General features: G+C 39.9%; 1 protein-coding gene across 2 annotated transcripts in view; it reads right to left on the minus strand.

Annotated features, from left to right (window-relative positions):
- Nucleotides 1–18,621, minus strand: part of ACAP2 (ArfGAP with coiled-coil, ankyrin repeat and PH domains 2) — a 147,201-nt gene extending 128,580 nt beyond the window's left edge. For both annotated transcript variants that reach the window (XM_039230373.1, XM_039230372.1), the window contains exon 1: nt 18,293–18,621. In XM_039230373.1, the coding sequence (XP_039086304.1) occupies nt 18,293–18,345 (53 nt within the window). In that variant the 5' untranslated portion in view covers nt 18,346–18,621. The remainder of the gene's footprint in view (nt 1–18,292) is intronic.
- Nucleotides 18,622–19,558: the final 937 nt, after the last annotated feature.

Genomic DNA, 19,558 nt, shown 5'->3' on the forward strand with positions numbered 1-19,558 from the left:
TACCAAGCTGTGATATACTAAAATATCTTGCCTCAAAAGTTCATGCTATATGGACTATCCAAATCTGAACACATCACATCTCTTCCCACTGTTTCTATGATGATTCCCCAAAATCTCTAACATGACATATTAAATCTTGCATAATTTGGCCCTTACCCAAATCGAGGCCTCTGATATGACCGAAACCTCTCCGAGCTCCATAATACTAGCTCCTGTATTTTCTTAACAGCTAACTCATCCCAGTGAGAAATAATGGATTAACATAATCAAAAATGGAGCAGCCTCGGTGGTTCAGTCAGTCAAGCGCCTGACTCTTGATTTGGGCTCAAGACATGATCACACAGTTCGTAAGATTGAGCCCTGAGTCAGATTCTGTGTTGATGGCACAGAGCCTCCCTCTCTCTCTCTGACCCCTCTCTGCCCACACTCTTTTTCTCTCTCTAAATAAATAAACTTAAAAAAATAAAAATAAAAAATGTACATTCAGCTACAGGTAATAAAAAAGCAACCCACTGCATAAACTTTGATTAGATGCTGTGGGAAAAACTTACTTATACAAGGCATTATATGCACAGCTGGGAAAATTTGAACATGTAATTACTATTAGTGTTATAAATGTAGTTACGAGGGAATTCATTTTTTAGGAAATGTATGCTGAGCTTTCAAATGATTTTTTTAATGTGCTATGTGTATATACATGTATGTGTGTAAGACAGAGCAAACAAATGTGCCTAAATATAAACAAATGATGATATTAACAACAAATATTGTTAAAACATCCATACTACCACAATCAATACAGATTTCATGCAATTTTTATCAAAACACCAACAGCACTTTTCACAGAACTAGAACAATCCTAAAATGTGTATGGAACCACGAAAGACCTCAAATAGCCGAAGCAATCTTGAAAAAGATAAACAAAACTGAAGGTTTCACAGTCCCAAATTTCAAGTTACATTACAAAACTGCAGCAATGAAAACAGCATGGTACTGGCCCAAAAATAGACATATAGATCAATGGAACAGAATAGAAAGCCCAGAAGTAAACCCACATTCATATGGTCAATTAATCTTTGACAAACAAGCCAAGGATATACAATGGAAAAAGTCTCCTCAACAAATGGTGATGGGAAAACTGGACAACTACATGCAAAAGAATGAAATTAGACAACTTCCTTACACCATACACAAAAATAAACTCAAAATGGATTAAGGACCTAAATGTGAGACCTGAAACCATAAAAATCCTATAGGAGAGCAGAGGCAGTAATTTCTCTGACATCAGCCATTGCGATATTTTTCTAGACATGTGTCCTGAAGCAAGAGAAACACAAGCAAAAATAAACTATTGGGATTACATCAACATCAAACGCTTCTGCACAGCAAAGGAAACAGCCAACAAAACTAAAAGACAACCTACTGAATGGGAGAAGGTATCTGCAAATGACATATCTGATAAAGGGTTAGTATCCAAAATATATAAAGAACTTCTACAACTCATCATCAAAGAACCCAAATAGTCCACTTAAAAATGGATAGAAGACATGAGCAGACATTTCTCCAAAGAAGACATACAGATGGCCAAGAGACACATGAAGAGATGCTCAACATCACTTATCATTAGAGAAAAATGCAAATCAAAACCACAATGAGATACCATCTTACACCTTTCACAAGGGCTAAAATTAAAAACACAAGAAAAAATAAGTGTTGACAAGAATGTGGAGAATAAGGAACCTTGTGCACTGTTGGTGGGAATGCAAACTGGTGCAGCCACTCTGGAAAACAATATGGAGATTCTTCAACAACAACAACAAAAAATAGTGGCGCTTGGGTAGGCTAAGTCAGTTAAGTGTCCAATTTTGGCTCAGGTCATGATCTCATGGTTTGTGAGTTCATGTTCTGCATCAGGCTCTGTGCTTTCAGTGTAGAGGCTGCTTAGGATTCTCTCTCTTTGCCCCTCCCCTGCTTGTATGCTCACTCTCTCTCAGAATAAACAAACTTTTAAAAAATTAAAAATAGAACGACAAGATGACCCAGCAATTCCACTACCCAAAGAATATAAAAACACTAATTTGAAAAGATAACATGCACCCCATGTTTACTGCAGTATTATTTACAATAGCCAAATTATGGAAGCAGCCCAAGTGTCTAGTGAAGATAGATAGATATAGATATAGATAGATAGATACATAGATACATAGATACATAGATAGATACATAATGGAATATCATTCAGCCATGAAGAAGAATGGAATCTTGCCAACTGCCACAACATGGATGGATCCAGAGGGTATAATGCTAAGTGTAATAAGTTAGACAAAGACAAATAACATTATTTCACTCATATTTGGAATTTGAGAAACAAAACAAATGAAAAAAAGGGGAAAAAAATAGACAAACCAAAAAACAGTTTCTTAACTATAGACCACAAACTTAATGTGACTAGAGGGGAGGTGGGGGGGGGGGGGGGGGGAATGGATGAAATAGGTGATGGGGTTTAAAGAGAACACTTATCTTAATGAGCACTGAGTAATGTATAGAATCGCTGAATCACTACACTATACACCTAAAACCAATATACATGTTAACTATATTGAAATTAAAACTTAACAAAAATAATAATGTTTGCTAAAAACAAACAAAGAAAGGAAATTAAAAAGAAAGCTGTGGGGCACAGGGCAAAGGGGAAGAATATAATGCCTCAATTTTTCACTAATATGTTTGGGTTTTGTTTTGTTATTGTTGTTTTTTACCAGTGGTAATGATTGTTAAAAACAAAACTTAAAAAAAAAAAAAAAAAACGCCAAGGGGCTCAAGGCGGTTAAGCATCTTACTTCAGCTCATTCGTGATCTCACAGTCCATAGGTTTGGGTTTGAGCCCTGTGACAAGCTCTGTGCTGACAGCTCAGAGCCTGGAGCCTCCTTCAGATTCTAGGTCTCCCCCTCTCTCTGCCCCTTCCCTGCTCACGCTCTGTCTCTCTCTCTCAAAATAAATAAACATTAAAGTACTTCAGATGACCTTAGTATATATAAGAGCACTTTGTTAGCTATCATATTTAAAGTGTTCTTAGAGAACTTCTACTTTAACAATTTTTTCTATATATAAACAATCAAATAAACATCCCTGTTCATATAATTTTGACATTTTTCTTATTATTCCTTAGAAGAAATTCCTCAATATAAAAATACTGAAGCAAAATATGTATTAAGTTCTAAGATATTTTACTACTTTGTCCTTTGAAAAAGCTCTGCCTGGGGATGCCTGGCTGGCTCAGTCAGAAGAGTGTGTGACTCTTGATCTCGGGGTCATTAGTTCAAGCCTCATGCTGGGTATAGAGATTTAAATAAATAAAACTTTAAAAAATCAAAAAGAAAAAGCTGTACAGAACTACACTCTTTCCAACACAATGAAGACTATTTCTCTAAACTTTCCCCAGCAATGGAAACTCTTAAAATTGTCAGTGTGAGAAAACCTGCCTGCTGTAGCTTAAATATGCAATCTTATGGCATCTTAATTTTCCTTGTAATAATTTCTAAGACATTTCTCAACACAATGTGCAGCAGACTATATTTTCCAAAGATGGTCATACGTGGGCATCTGCAACATGATCTTGCCATCCCCCAGCAAGATATGGAATCTATTTCCCTACTCTCTTAAGAATCTGGGTGGCCCCTGTGACTGCTCTTAAAGACTATAGTAGAAATGGTGTGTCTCTTCCAAACTTAGCCTTTAACTGGCCTGGTAGCTTCAACTTCCTGTCTCTTAAAAATGAGCTGCCACAGAGTGCCTAGCTGGCTCAGTAGGAAGAGCATACCTCTCTTAATCTCAGGGCCATGAGCTGGAGCCCCACATTGGGTGCAGAGATTACTAAAAGAAAGAAATAAACAAACAAAAATGAGCTGCCATGTAAGTACAATTACCCTAACACTAAACATGCTGTGAGAAGCTCTGAAGGATGTAATGCCATGTGAAGAGAAAGCAGAAAGACCAAGAAGAACCCAGGGCATCAGATGTGGAAGTGGATCCCACACCCTAACCACCCAGCTATCAGACCATGGATCACAGATGAACCATCCAGCCAAAACCATGCCAAACTCTTGACCTATAAACCATGAGGCAAATAAAATGGTTGGGTTTTTTTTTTTCTAAATGGCTGTTTTAAGTAACTAAATTTTAAGTTGTTTTTTACAGAGCAACAGATAAACTAAAACACGATTTAAAGTAACCACTGATAAAAAAATTTTTAATACTGGGGCACTTGGGTGACTCAGTTGGTTAAGCGCCCAACTTTGGCTCAGGTCATGATCTCACAGTTTATGGGTTTGAGCCCCGCGTCAGGCTCTGTGCTGACAGCTAGCTCAGAGCCTAGAGCCTGTTTCAGATTCTGTGTCTCCCTCTCTCTCTCTGACCCTCCCCTGCTCACGCTGTTTCTCTCTCTCATAAATAAATAAAACATTAAAAAAAACTTTTTTAATTTTTAAATCCTATATCTCCAGGGGCACCTGGATGGCTCAGCTGGTGAAGTGTTGGACTCTTGATTTCCACTCAGGTCATGATCTCATATGAGATCAAGCCCCATTTCGGGCTCTGCACTGACAACAAGGAACCTGCTTGGGATTCTCTCTCTCTGTCCCTCCCCTACTAAATAAACTTTAAGAAAAGAAAGATCATATATCTCCAAATACATACACACTTTAAAAATTACCTTAGAAAAACACACTTATTCCAGTGATTTCTCAACTGTTATAAGCATCTTAACAATTCTTTTATAGTCACTAAGGGAGCTTTAATTACATTTTTTTTTTCGATTATCTCTTTTTGATTCACGTGATCCAGGGACAACAGTTTCAAAAAGACTTAGATTTTGTAAGTAGATGGTCAACTGAAAAATTAAGAATTTACCAAGGTGACAGGATATGACACATTTGTTAAATTTTCTATACAAGTGCGACCAGATTTCATTCTCTAAATAGTTCAGTTTGTTAAATTATAGTATCTCCTTAGAAACCCCACATATAAATGTGTTGGTAGCCTAGAAAGAGACTAGCCAGGGTACCTCAAAAACTATGACAACTATCCAAAAAAAACTAAAGATTTTGGTTTGACTTAACTACTACATTAGAAGAGAAAATTTAAACAATTCATATATTTACAGTTTTGAAATTTGTCAATAGTATAGTAACAGAAAAATGTCCTACAATAAAAATTAGAGTATGTTATGTGAAAATGAAGAATATAGGACTATTTTATGAAAGTAATTTTTGGCAATAAATGTCTGTAGCCTAGGGGCTCACAGGTGGCTCAGTCAGTTAAGCGCTGAACTCTTGATTTCAGCTCAGGTCATGATCTCATGGTTCTTGGGATCGGGTCCCCCACTGGGCTCCATGCTGACTGCGGAGACTGACTGGGATTCTCTCTCTGCCTCTCCCCTGCTCATGTGCACACACTCTCTCAAAATCAATAAATTTAAACAAAGAAGTCTGTAGCCTAACATCTGTGTTCAAGAAAGCATGTGGAGTTAAAGGATACAAAGACACCAGAAGCCTCTCTTACCAGAGAGTTTAAGTATAATCTAAAAAGGAGTGTGAGATGTGACCATATCAGTAAAATTACAAAAGGCTACACACAAGTGCCAATTCTACTTACTAGCTCCACCTGGGTGTTTATCTCAACCGCAACAAGTAAAAAAACTAAATCCTTGATTTTTTACCCAAAACCTGTTCTTCCCTTGCCTTCCCCTTATCAGTAAGCAATACCTCTACCCACTCAGTTGCTAAAGCCAAAACTGTCATGTTTAATCTTCTCATTCCCTACAAAAACTTCAACAGTAATTCTTATTGATTCTACCACAAAAATTATCTCAACTCTCTACCAAAAATATCCCTTGCCTGGCCTACCCTGATAACCAGTTTCCTGCAATGGCTTCCTTAACTGGTCTCTCTATAGTCACTTCTGCCTCTCTACAACTCATTTCCCAAACAGTAGTAAAAATATTTCTAAAATATAAGCCTTATAATTGCTCACCACTGATAAGAGCTTTCGAATGGCTTCCTATTCCACTAATCATAAAATCCAAACTTCTTTCTATGGATGAATTATAAGGCCTAACATGATCTGATCCCTGCTATTTCTCTGAACTTATTTCCTACCATTCTTCCCCTTGCTCACTCTGCTGCAACCCACACTGGCTTTTTTTTTTTTTTTTTTTCTCTCCTTGAAAATCAAGCTCCTTCCCACCTCAAAGTGTCTGATCTACAATCCTCTCCCACCCTCTCACCCCTACCCTGGCATCAGTGATCCAAATTAGTGACCCAAATGTCCTCTTGTTGTAGAAGACAACCAAACCTCACTGGCCTCCTGATGAAAACACTAAATGACCACCTATGAGTATTCTTGTCAAAAATGTTCAAGCTGAACCTATCCAGAGTAAACAATCAGAAAATTCAATGTAGGATATTCTACAAGATTTAATTTGCCTACACTCTTCAAAAAAGTAAGTAACATGAGATTATTAGCTCATATTACCGATAATCCAGGAAAGCAGGAGACCAACATATCCAAAACATGTATAATCACTAAATGTTACATATAACATCTTGATAAAACATATGATACAACCATATTTTAATCATAAAATCTTTCTAGCAATATGGAAAATTTACAGCATAGGCCTAAATTTAAAAATAGCAAAACTGCCAAAAATCTGCAATATGATTATAAACAGGTGATATAATTTGCAAAAGTTGAGACTTTGGGGGATGCTGGGATGGGGTGAATATATTTTGCATGTAAGCAAGAGGTGAATCTTTGAGAACCAGAGGGAGGAATTATGGCAGATGCAATAATGGCCCCCTAAGGATGTCAACATCCTAATCTCCCAAATTTATAAATAGGTTATACTGTAAAGATGAAGTAATGCAGCACATAGAATTAACACTGATAATCATCTAATTTGGGATGGAGAGATTATCCTGGAATTACTGAAGCAGGCCCAACATTACCACAAGGATCTTTATAAAGTGAAAGAGGGAGGCAGAACAGAGAGTGCTCCAGTAATTGCTAGCTCTGAAGATACAAGGGTGTCATGAGCCAAGTAATGTGGACAGCCTCTTGATACTGGGGAAGATTAAAAAAAAAAAATTCTCTTCTAGACCTTTTAGAAAGGAATGCAATCCTTGAGGCGTCTGGGTTGCTCAGTCGGTTAAGCATCCGACTTCGGCTCATGGTTCGTGGGTTCGAGCCCCACATCGGGCTCTGTGCTGACAGCTCAGAGCCTGGAGCCTGTTTCAGATTCTGTGTCTCCCTCTCTCTCTGACCCTTCCCTGCTCACGCTGTCTGTCTGTCTGTCTGCCTCTCTCTCTCTCTCTCTCTCAGAAATAAGAAAAAAAAAAAAGGAATGCAATCCTGCCGACACCTTGATCTTAGCCAAGTGAGACCTGTGTTGAAAGGAACTACAAGATAATGAATTTGTGTTGTTTTAGGCCACTGTTTGGGATAATTTGTTAGAGCAGCAAAAGGAAACTAATAAAGCTTATTACAGTGAGACCCTCTATAGAGAATGATAACATCACCCAGAGCATTTACAATTTTTTACATAGAACGTGCAGCATTAAATCAAATTGCTGGCCCCCTAAAAAAAGTAAAGAAGAAGAAAGAATAAAAAACAAATAGAAATAGACATACAAATGATCTAAATATTGGTTTCATTAGAAACTTAAAAGCGGCAATAATATGTTAAAAATGTTAGAGAAAAATATTCAAGAAACAGATGAAAAGGTGGCAATTTTCACCAAAGAAGAAGAATCTATTTAAAAAAATGAAATTTCGGGATGTCTGGGTGGCTCAGTCAGCTAAGCAACTGACTTCAGCTCAGGTCATGATCTCATGGTTCATGAGTTCAAGCCCCACGTCAGGCTCTGTGCTGACAGCTCCGAGCCTGGAGCCTGCTTCAGATTCTATGTCTCCCTCTCTCTGCCCCTCCCCTGCTCGTTCTCTGTCTCTGTCTCTCAAAAATAAATGTTAAAATTTTCGAAAAAAAAAAATATGTATACAAATAAATGAAATTTCTACAAGTGAAAAACACAATTGAAGAAATATACAAATAGGTTTAATAGCAGATTATACACAGTAGAGGATGAGCTTAAAAACAGGAATATAGATCAACAGACAATATTCTACTTTTCTGTAAAGCATATCCTTTCAGAAAAGAATATGAGAGATGTGTAGGACACAACAAAAGACTTTAATATATATGTAATTGAGTATCAGAAGGAGAGAATAAAGTTAAGAAGAAGCAGGAAATATTTAAAGAGGTAATAGCCAGGAATTTTACAAACTGATGAAAGACATACCCTGTGAACTCCCTATACTGAAGCAACTACAAGCCTCAAGCAGGATTAATAAAACAGAAACCACACTTATACACATAATAGGAAAATTGCTGAAAACCAGTCAAAGAAAAAGATTCTTAAAAACAGCAGAGGGAAAAGAAGATACATTATCCTCAAAAGAGCAACAAAAAGACTAATAAAACTTGTAACATAAATAATAAAGGCTGAAAAAGCAAACAAAAGACAATGAAATGACATTGTTCTACCAAAAAAAAAAAAGCCAACTTACTATTCCATGCTTTGGGAAATAGCCTTCCAACATCAAAGAAAAACAAAGTCCTTATCAGACAAAAACTGAGATGACACTTAGCCAGCAGATAAACCCTAAAAGAAATACCAAAGGATGCCCTCAAATTAAATGATAAACGTGCTAGGAAGTATGTTGTTTTATCCGTACAAAACTATTACCTGACAATAACCAATAAAACCTACTCTCTTACTATATTAGTATAATACATTAACTCAAAAATCTAAAGAGGTGGATTCCCAACAGGCAGAAAAGTGGGAATCAAAGTAAAACAATAGAGCAACCAAGTTAACCATTAAAAAAAAGAAGATCAACAGGAAAAGTTTTGTTTATTTAAAAATGAACACATTTCCGGCTAGAACTACAAAAATTAAAATGGTTAGCTCCATCAATTTTAATTTTGCATTAGTATACACACTTTGCACACATCTTGTCTAAAAGTGGCTTAAAATACTCAAAGTATACCTGAATACTAATTGTCTGAGTGCCCTCTCTTCTGCGTTTTAATTGAACTGTTTAACTATGTTTTACACATCAATACTGCACTGTAATTTTTATCAGTGAAAATTTTGATATTTAAATTTCAGTATGTCTGGGGCATCACAGAAAATATAAAAACTGTAAAGGGAAAATTGACTATATTTCATTAAGGAATCCTGACTTTTTTTTTTTTTTTTTTTTAAGTAATCTCTATACCTAATGTGAGATTTTAACTTACAACTCTGAGGTCAGAGTCACATGCTCCACGGACTGAGCCAGTCAGGCAGGCGTCCCTTACACAAAATACAAATTACTACAAGATTGTAATCAAGTCAACTCTTTCTGTGAGAATTTCTTCATCTCTGGAATAGGAATAGTGATATACTCACTGAACTCACATTGCTTCTCATCTAACTTCCAGAGATATAATTCAAAGGAAACAGACTTCCAGTAATCTCAAATAAACATATATATTTCCTCACAGTAGTTTTCTTCCATGACCTCTCAGTTTACTTATCCTTTGCTCTGACAGCCTTTCAGATGCAAATCTCTAAGGCATTATGTCTTCCATTTTGTTTTTTTCCTCTTCTTCTTTTGCTCACTCTACCTTCTACTCTAAATATAAAATCTATAAATGGCTCTTTTTTAAGACCTTCACTGCTCTCCTTCTACAAAGTGAAGTTTGTCCATCTATTTATAGTCTTTCATTATCCACAACACAGATGATTTTCATATATACAAGTAACATACCTAATTCTTCATGCTTTCTAGACACATCCAACTAGTAGTTTATTTCCACACACAAAAGCCAGCATCTTTAACTAAATCATCAAACTTCCCTTCAAAGATACAAGAAAAAGAGGAAAGGGAATTACCAATACTACGTGGGTTCCTCCCTACCTGCTTCTGTGAAATGCAGTATTGTTCTTATTCACAGAACCTGAAAAAATTCAGAAACCTGCCCAAAACTTCAGAAATCTACCAAAAATTGAAAAGACACAAGTCAAACAGATCATCTGCTTCTAGAGGTTGTATACTTGGTACATATTCACTACCCTAAATGAGTGTTCTCCAGTACAAATTATGCTTTGCCTATCAACAGCACAGAAACCCATTTACCTCCATTTTCTCCAAAAGTCCAATTAAAATGACAGGGAAAAAAATTTTAAGTGCTAATCCACAAGGAAGAGAAGCAGTAACAGTAGCAACACAATTCTGGCAACTGGAAGGCAGATAAAAGAACAGTAACTCACTTAGATGAGAAAAAGCTAAAACCTAAGGCTTTAAAATGCACTGGTAAAGCCAATTTGAAGCCAGAAGATTCACAATATAGAATCCCTACATAGTTACTGAATATATGCTGAACAATGATCATTAGCAGCTTTCATGTGCTGACCATATGTATACCTTATGTTTATTGAAATCTTTTGCCCATTCTTTAATTAGGTTATTTGCTCTTTTATTGTTGAGTTGTAGAGTTCTTTATATTCTTTGGATATAAATTCCTCACATGAATTGTAAATATTTCCTACCATTCTAAAGATTCAAGGTTGTCTTTTCACATTCTTGATGTGTCCTGTGAAGCACAAAAGTTTTAAATTTTGAGGAAGTCCAATTTGTCTATTTTTTCTTTAATTGCTTGTACTTTAGACAAGATATCGAAGAAAAAAAAAAAAAACCACTGCCTAAATCAGGGCCACAAAGACTTAAGCCTATGTTTTCTTCTAAGAATTTTATAGTTTTAGCTCTTACATTTAGGTCTGTGATCCATTTTGACCTAATTTTGCATACATGCAATACAGGGGTCTAACTTCATTCTTTTATATGTGGATATCCAGTTGTTCCAGCACCATGTGCTTAAAAAATCTATTCTTTCTCCACTGATTATACTGGAGCCCTTGTCAAACCCTGGTTCACCATAAATGTAAGGGTCTCTGGACTCTCAATTCTATTCCACTGATATATATACATCTTGTTTTAATGTTAATACCACTCTGTCTTGATTACAATAGCTTTGTAGTGTTTTTTTTTTTATGTTTATTTAATTTTGAGGGGGGAGGGACAGAGAAAGAGGGAGACACAGAATCTGAAACAGGCTCCAGGCTCTGAGATGTCAGCATAGAACCCAATGTGGGGGCTCAAACTCACAAACCACCAGATCATGATCTGAGCCAAAGTCAAATGTATAACTGACCAGCCAACCAAGTGCCCTGGCTTTGTAGTGTTTTTTAACTGGGAAGTGAACCCTCCAATTTTGTTCTTCTTTTTCAAGATTATTTTGTCTATTCTGGGTCACTTGCATTTCCATATGAATTTTAGGATCAGCTTACCAATATTCACAGAAATTAGCTAAAATTTTGATAGAGGTTGTGTTTAGTCTGTAGATCAATTTGGAATATTTTAATCTTAATAATATTAAGCCTTCTGATCCATGAACATGGAATATCTTTCCATTTATTTAGGCCTTTAAGTTCTTTCAGTAATATTAGATGGTTTTCAGTGTTTGGTCTTACACTTCTTTGATTAAATTTATCCTTTTTTGATGTCACCATCAAGTGAAATGATGTTCTTTGCTAGTACACAGAAATACAAAAGACTTTTGTACACTGACCTTACATCCTGCAGCCTTGCTGAACTTAGTAGTTTTAACTGATTTTGGTGGATTCCTTAAGATTTTCTATATACAAGATATATAATCTAAAAGACAGTTTTACTTTTTTTTTTTTTTTTTTAAGAGAGCATGTGTGAGTGGGGTAGGGGTAGTAGGAGAGGGTGAGAGAATCTTAAGCAGGCTCCATGCCCAGCACAGAGCCTGACACAGGGCTTGGCCCCAAGATCAGATTATGACCTAAGCTGAATCAAGAGTGGGATGCTTAACCAACTGAACCATCCACGTGTCCCACTGCTTCTTTCTTCATATGGATGCCTTTTATTTTTCTTTCCTGCCAAACACTCTGGCTATAACCCCCACTACACTGTGGAACAGAAGTGGATAGACTTTTGTTCATGGTCATAAGGGAAATCTTTTAGTCTTTCACACTTAAGTATAATGTTAGCCAGGAATGTTTCACAGACTTCCTTTACCAAGTTAAGAAGTACTCTATTCCTGCTTTATTGACTTTTTCTACCAGGAAAGTATTTTGATCAGAAAAGTGTGTTGGATTGCCAAATGCTTTTTCTGTATCTATTAAAATGATTACAGAGGTGCCTGGGTGACTCAGTTGGCTGAGCATTCGACTCCATTTTGGCTTGTGTCATGATCCCAGGCTAATGGGTTCTAGCCCCGTATCAGGCTTCATGCTGAACATGGAAGCTGCTCGAGATTCTCTCTCTCTCTCTTCTTCTCCTCCTCCTCTACCTCTCTCTTCCACTCACACTCTCATTCTCTAATAAAAAAATAATAGTTTTTGCTCTTTATTCTACTAATGTGGTATACTACATTCATTGATTTTTGTATTCCTGGATAAATCTTACTTGGTCATGATGTACAATCCTTTTCATATATTGCTATATTGTGTTTGCTAATATTTTGTTAAGGACTTTTATATCTATTTATAAGGGATATCAGTCTGTTGTTTTCTTGTGGTATCTTTGGCTTTTGGTAGCAGGGTGATACTGGTCTCACAGAATTACTTCATCTAAGTAACACCTCCTCTTCTATTTTATTGAAAATGTTTGTAAAAGAGTATTGTTAATCACCTTTAAACACTTGTAAGATTTCTTTGGTAAAGCCATCTTGGCCTGGGCTTTTCCTTTTGGGAAGCTTTTTGATTACTAATTCAATCTCTCTCTAACTCTATTCAGATTTTCTATTTCTTCTTGAGCTGGTTTCAGTAGATTGTATCTTTCTAGGAATATAGCCATTTCATCTAGCTTAACTTACTGTTAGAATTATTTACAGTGTTCTCTTATAACCCTTTGTGTTTTTGTAGGACAAGAGCAATAGCCTCCCTTTCATGCCTGAATCTAGTCATTTGAGGCCTCTTTTATCTTGGTCAGTCTCACTGAAAAATTACCAATTTTATTGATCTTTTTGAAAAACCAACTTTTGGTTTCATGACTTTTTTCTATTGTTCTTTGATTCTCTATTTCCATTTCTTTCTGCTCTAGTCTTTTTTATTTCCTCCCTCTGTCTGCTTTGAGATCAGTTTGCTAGTTTTTTTTTCTAGTTTCTTAAGATGGACGGTTTGATCACGGGTATTTACAAGTGTTTATAGGTATAAATGTCCCTCTAGGCACTGCTTTAGCTGCATCCCATAAGCTTTTGTGTGCAGTTTTCATTTGTCTGAAAATACTTCCTCATTTCCCTTATGATATCTTCTCAGATCCATTGGTTATTTTGGAGTATGTTACTTAATTTCCATATATTTGTGAATATTTCAGACTTTCTTCTGCTATTGATTTCTAATTTCATTTCATTGTGGTCAAAGAACATATTTTGTATGGTTTCAAACTTTCAAATTTACTGAAAACCTTGTTTAATAGCCCTACATATAGTCTATGCTGAAAAATGTTTCACATGCACTTGAGAAGAACATAATTCTGCTTTTGTTGTGTGACATTTTCTATAAATATCTATTAATTTTACCTATTATAATTATACCTATTATGTAACTATTTATTATGTGTCCATTATTATCTTGTTGGTTTATACTGTTGTTCACACCTCCTATTTCCTTGCTGATCTTCTGCTTAGTTGTTCTACCCATTACTGAAAGTACTGAGAGGTGCCTGGGTGGCTCAGTCCATTACGTGTCCAACCTGATCTTAGCTGGGGTCATGATCTCACGATGTGTGCGTTCAAGCCCCACATCAGGCTCTGTGCTGGCAGCATAGAGTCTATTTGCAATTCTGTCTCCATCTCTCTCTCCCAAAAATAAAACATTAAAAAAAGAAAGTATTTACGTCTCCAAATCTCATTATTGAATTATCTGTTTCTTCCTTCAATTCTGTCAGGGTTTGCCTCATGTATTTTGATGCTCTGCTAAGTGCATGTTTCTAAGTGTTATGTCTTCCCAACAGATTAACCTTTTTATTATATAAAATGTCCTTTGTCTTTAGTAATTTTTGTCTCAAGGTATATTGTAGATGACATTACTATAGTCATTCCAGCTCTCTTTTGAATACTGTTTGAATGATTTATCGGTTTTATCCTTTTACTTCCAACCTATTTGCACCCTTGAATCTAAAATATGCTTCTTTTTTTAAAATTTTTTTAACATGTATTTATTTTTGAGAGACAGAGACACAGCATCAGTAGGGGGAGGGGCAGAGAGAGAAGGAGCAACAGAATCCAAAGCAGGCTGCAGGCCTGCCAGCACAGAGCCTGACGCGGGGCTTGAACCCACGAACCGTGAGATCATGCCCTGAGCCGAAGTCCGTTGCTTAACCGACTGAGCCACCCAGGCGCCCCAAGAGTATCTGTTTTAAAGACCAAAGGTAAAGTGGCAATGTAGCCAGGACTGCCACTAGTTTAAGAGCAAAACATGACTAATATATACATAGTTACATCTTATGTCAATGTCTTTCACCCATTAAAACCCTTCTCCCCTTTTCCTAAGTTCTTCCAACAAGGATCATATCTGAAATAGAAACTACAAATGAAAAACCTTCAGAATGGTGCACAATAAACATTGTTAAGGATAAAACATAAATGTATCAGGTAAAGAGAAGGTTTAAAGACTTGCTAATACCAATATTTTCACATTTGAACACTACTTAGAACAAAAATGTTTCACAATATTTTCACATTTGAACACTGCTTAGAACAAAAATGTTTCACAATTCAGAAAGCGCAAATTAATTCAACTTTTTGTTTCAAACAAAATAGTCCTTTCCTGCGTGAACCATAACATGTTTAAGTAAAGGAAAAGCAAAAATTTTATTAAGATTTTATAAAATTTTAAAGAGCAACTACACATACAATTTAGGGTCCAGACAAATCAAAACGTCTTCAAAAAATGTTGGTCAGAATGGAAAATTACCACTTAAACAAAAGTACACTTAAACACGTATACTTTCTTGTAGATTTTTAGATGAATAAGATTTTGACCTTTAGACTGGGTTTTAAAAAAAAAAACAAAAAGGTAATTTCTATTTACACAAAATTACACAATGAAATGTGCCCTCCAATCTAAAAACAAAACCAAAAAAAAATGTGCTTTGGAATGCAAAAGTAACCATTCGCTTTGGCTTTATTGGAATTACTAAAGACAATGTTGCAATAGTAACATCTCTCTTTTTCAACCAATCCCCCTATTTTCCTTATCAACTTAGCAGGAAAATTAATGTTTAACACTTTAATACTGATGATTTTTCTTCAGCAAGATCTGCCTTCTGCATCAATTCTACAGCATCCAAGGTAGTAATGGCCCCTTGCCGATTAAATACCATAAGATTCATCTGCAAAGGGGCACCTGGGTGGCTCAGTTAGTTAAGCTAAGCATCGGACTTTGATTCAGCTGGGATCTCCCAGTTCATGGGTTCAAGCTCCTCGTCAGGCGCTCTGCTGTCAGAACGGAGCCCGCTTCAGATCCTCCGCCCCCTATCTCCGCTCATGTTCTCACGCTTTCTCTCTCTCAAAAATAGACATTAAAAGCAATTTTTTAAAGATTCCCTTGTTTAGGAAAATAAAAGAATTACTTTAAAAGCAACACAAGAGATCAGGACTCTACAAGGAATAGAGTGCAGCTGCCTTGCTATCAAAAAACAAAAATGAAAGAAAACAAGCCCAGCCCTCACAAATATGACAGATTCAATATATCACCTGTAACATGCACAATATTCTTAAAAGTCAAATTTCTCTTATACATAAAGCATATGAATAAAAGACTCAAGTATTCTTTTCAAATGCTATATAAACTTCACAGTATGAGGTTGTAGAAAGACTGGAAAAATTAGGAATGTGAATGATGAGACTTTTATTTCTCGATATACTTCCCTCTACTGCAAATCTAATCTAGTTCCAAAAATGTATACCAAATATTAGAGTTCTTTGAATCTTGGTTTCTCTTCCCAAGTTGCAGCCAATAAACTGGAATATGGGAAGCAACTCTGGAAAAATCTCTAATATCTAAATAAAACTGAATAGATATAATGTTCAACTCTAACAAAACTCACTATAGTATTCCATACAACTTAATCAGTATCTTTCCCTCTTACATTCTTTGGTTTCAAAAGCAGAGACATCACATGGTCTACGAATAAAACCCAGTGGCTACAAGTATTTCCATATCTCTTCTCTCAACTTGTTTTTTTACATCAAACATCACAAAGCCTGTTTGAAATATATTGAGCACACAGGCTGTGTTCCTTCATTTAAAACAAACAGGCAAAAAACAGTTGGGGCACCTGGGTGGCTTTCAGCTCTTGTTTCGGCTCAGCTCATGATGTTGTGGTTGGAAAGATCAGCCCCACTTCGAGGTCTGTGCTGACGGCCAGGGGCCTGCTTGGGATTCTCTCTCCCCCCCCCCCCCCCCCCCCCCCCCCCCCCCCCCCCCCCGCCCCTCTCCCTGCTCGCTCTCCACCGCCCCCGCTGGTGCGCATGCTGGCTATCTCGCTCTCTCTCAAAATAAATAAACTTAAAAAAAAAAAAAAAAAGGCTGAGTCATATAAATCAAATTCATAAAAAGCAGATTATTCTGAGGTACGCTTCAAAAACTACTTCATTGGCCACGCAGTCTGGACTGTAACCTACAAAGCTGTCCTAAGCAACCCACGTGTGCCTCCTCCGGGACTTTTATGCACACAGAACATAAAACTTTCAAAAACGAATAGCAACAATAGCAATCAGACCAGACGCAGCTTTTTACAAGCAATAGCCCTAGCTATTATTAAGCTCCAAATAAAGCTCCGAATAAAATTAACACCCCTCCCTCGCCAAAAAAAAAAAAAAAGCAAAGGTCAAAAGAAAACCAAGATCTTAAATTTTCTCTTGGAGGAGTTCCCTCGTTTTACAGTTGTCTTTGCTTTTCGCTGAAAAGAGAATGGGAAATCAGTGATAAGAAGGAACAGTTAGTTCCCCGGAGAAGGATGCAAGAATTTACAACTCAGGCTGGGCCTGGAGATCGGCGGGCACACACGCGCCAAGGCTCAGCGAAAGCTTTCAAGAAATGTCATCATCGAACCCAAGTCCTGAGACCTTATTTTCTTAGGGCCTAAGCACAGCCTTACAAATGCACCGTAAAATACCATCAAAACCCTTCTCCAAAAAGCAATCAAGAGTTTCCTAAGATGCCAGAAACGTAAGGAACAAGCTGTGTGGACCCCGTCGGGAGCGCCGCCCCTCACGTGGGAAGGAGGCCAGCGCACGTGAACCGGAGAGCCACCACGTCGGTGTCCGCGACAGATCCCCCGGGAGCATCCGCGCGTGGTTGCGGGGCCCTCCCGCACCGCCGCTGCCGGGAGAGGAACACACAAGCCGCCCTCAGGGCCCTCCTACTTCCGTCCTCCAAACAGAAACGCACGGTTTCCCTGAGTCCTCGCCCCCCAGCCCCGCACCTCCCGGCGGCGGGGAGCGCCCCAGCGGCAAGAAGAGCAGGCGGCGGACGCAACGCGGCCGGCCACGGCCCCCCCGCCCCCGGCCCGATCCCGCGCCCCGCGGAGCGCCCGCCGGGCCGGGGACACGCAGGCAGGGGCAGTCCCGGCGCGCCCCCCTCCCTCCTCCTCGGGGCACGGGGGGCGGAAAAGCGCAAAGAGGAACTAAGTGAACCGCGGGAGGGTGCGCTGCGGGCGCCTCAAAGAGGGGGCGGGGCGGAGTGGAAACGAAGAAGGAGCGGAAGGAAGGGGGAAACAGCGGCAAGAGGAAGGGGACGAGCGCGCGCCCGCAAAGGGCACGAGTGTCCGGGGACGCGGCTGCCACCCCGGTTCCTCGGAGCGGACGCTGCTCCCGGCCCCCGGCGCGCTCCTCCCCGGCGCAGAGGGTGAGGACGCGGGACGAGGAGGCGACGACGTCTCCCGCCCGGCCCAGCCTCAGCCCTCGGCGAGGGGCGGTCGGGGCTGCAGTGCCGTCGCCGGGTCCGGAGCTGCGACAACGGCCGCCGGCCTCGTCGGAAGGCGCGGACTGCGCGGCCCTCGGCGCGCTCGGCGGGCCTGCCCTCACGCCCCCACCCCCGGGGGAGGCAGCTCCGGGGAGACGGCCGCCGGGCGCCGGGCGGCCTCGCCGGTTACCTGAAACGGGGCGAGTCCTTCAGACACTCTTCGAAATCCACCGTCATCTTCATCCTGCCTCCGCCTCGCCTCGCAGGCAGCGCTCGAAGGGCCGGGGGAGCCGCGGGAGCGGCTGCGCTGGGGACGGACAGCGACGGCGGGCGCACGGCCGCGACTAGCGCTGCGCGGAGCTGCGGACGGCGCCTCGCCCGCTGGTCATAGCAGCCGCGAAGACGGCGGCGGCAGCGGCGGCTCGTCAGGCCCCAGTCCGGCCCCTCTTCCTCCCGCCCCCAGCGGAGCGGCGGCCACAGGGAAACCGCCCGGGAGTGACAGCCTCCGCCAGCCAGCCACGAAGCCGGCGGCCAATGGGAGGGGCTTCCGGCAGCACCGCCTGCGGGCGCTCCGGCAACGCGCCTGAGCGACGGCAGCTCCAGCCAATGAGCAGCGCGACCGTGGGTGCCTCCTCGCCGCAAGCGTCCCCGAGGGCCAACCGGGAGGTGCAGCAGTCGTTAGGCGGGACGCACCGGTTGCTGGGAGGCCGGCGGCTGAGGCTCCTTGGGAAGGAAGTCACGTGGCTGCGCGCCCCGCTTCCCTCGGAGCCTCCGCCTCTTCTCCGGCTTCTCAGCCCCGCCCGGCCGGGCTGCCAACGCGGAGGAGCCGCCGCCTGCAGGTCTGAGGAAGGAGACTTGCTTTTTAAGGCAGCTTTGGCAGAAATCTGAAGAGGTTGGGAGTAGAAAATTACCGAAGGAAGAGCTAGGCTAAGCCAACCACTTTCTTCCCATTTAGAGAAACCGAACTGAGGTCAGGAGAGGAGCGAGGGTAGCTTTAATGACAAAATCCGTCTTTTACTTACTAACTTCATCTCTTAATGACTTGGAAATACCACCCACGTACATCTTCTCAAGTAACTACTTCCTGAAGGAGTTGGCCTTTAGGGTGAGCATCGAAGGGTTCAGAAGGATTCCGACAGGTAGGAGAATAGGTCGTTTCGTAGGGAGGAAGGCTTTCAAACCCGCAGAACACATTTCTCCTTACTGACATTTTTCTCTCAGGAGCTTTCACCGGTTCAAAGATGATAGGGTTTTGAAAATCAGCTCACTTCCTCCAACTTGCCTCACCTGCCCACCGATCCACGCTTGATTTGGAGCCGTGCAAGATAGGCATCACCTGATCCAACAAGGCAGGTATTTCTGATTTTAAAATGCCATTGATTGCAAAAAAAAAAAAAAAAAAAAGGGATACATTATATTTAAATGTAACCCAATCTAAAAGCATAAGTGTATCCAT

Source organism: Hyaena hyaena, unplaced genomic scaffold (genome assembly GCF_003009895.1).
Source record: "Hyaena hyaena isolate Hyena2069 unplaced genomic scaffold, ASM300989v1 scaffold_45, whole genome shotgun sequence".
NCBI classification, from domain to species: Eukaryota; Metazoa; Chordata; class Mammalia; order Carnivora; family Hyaenidae; genus Hyaena; species Hyaena hyaena.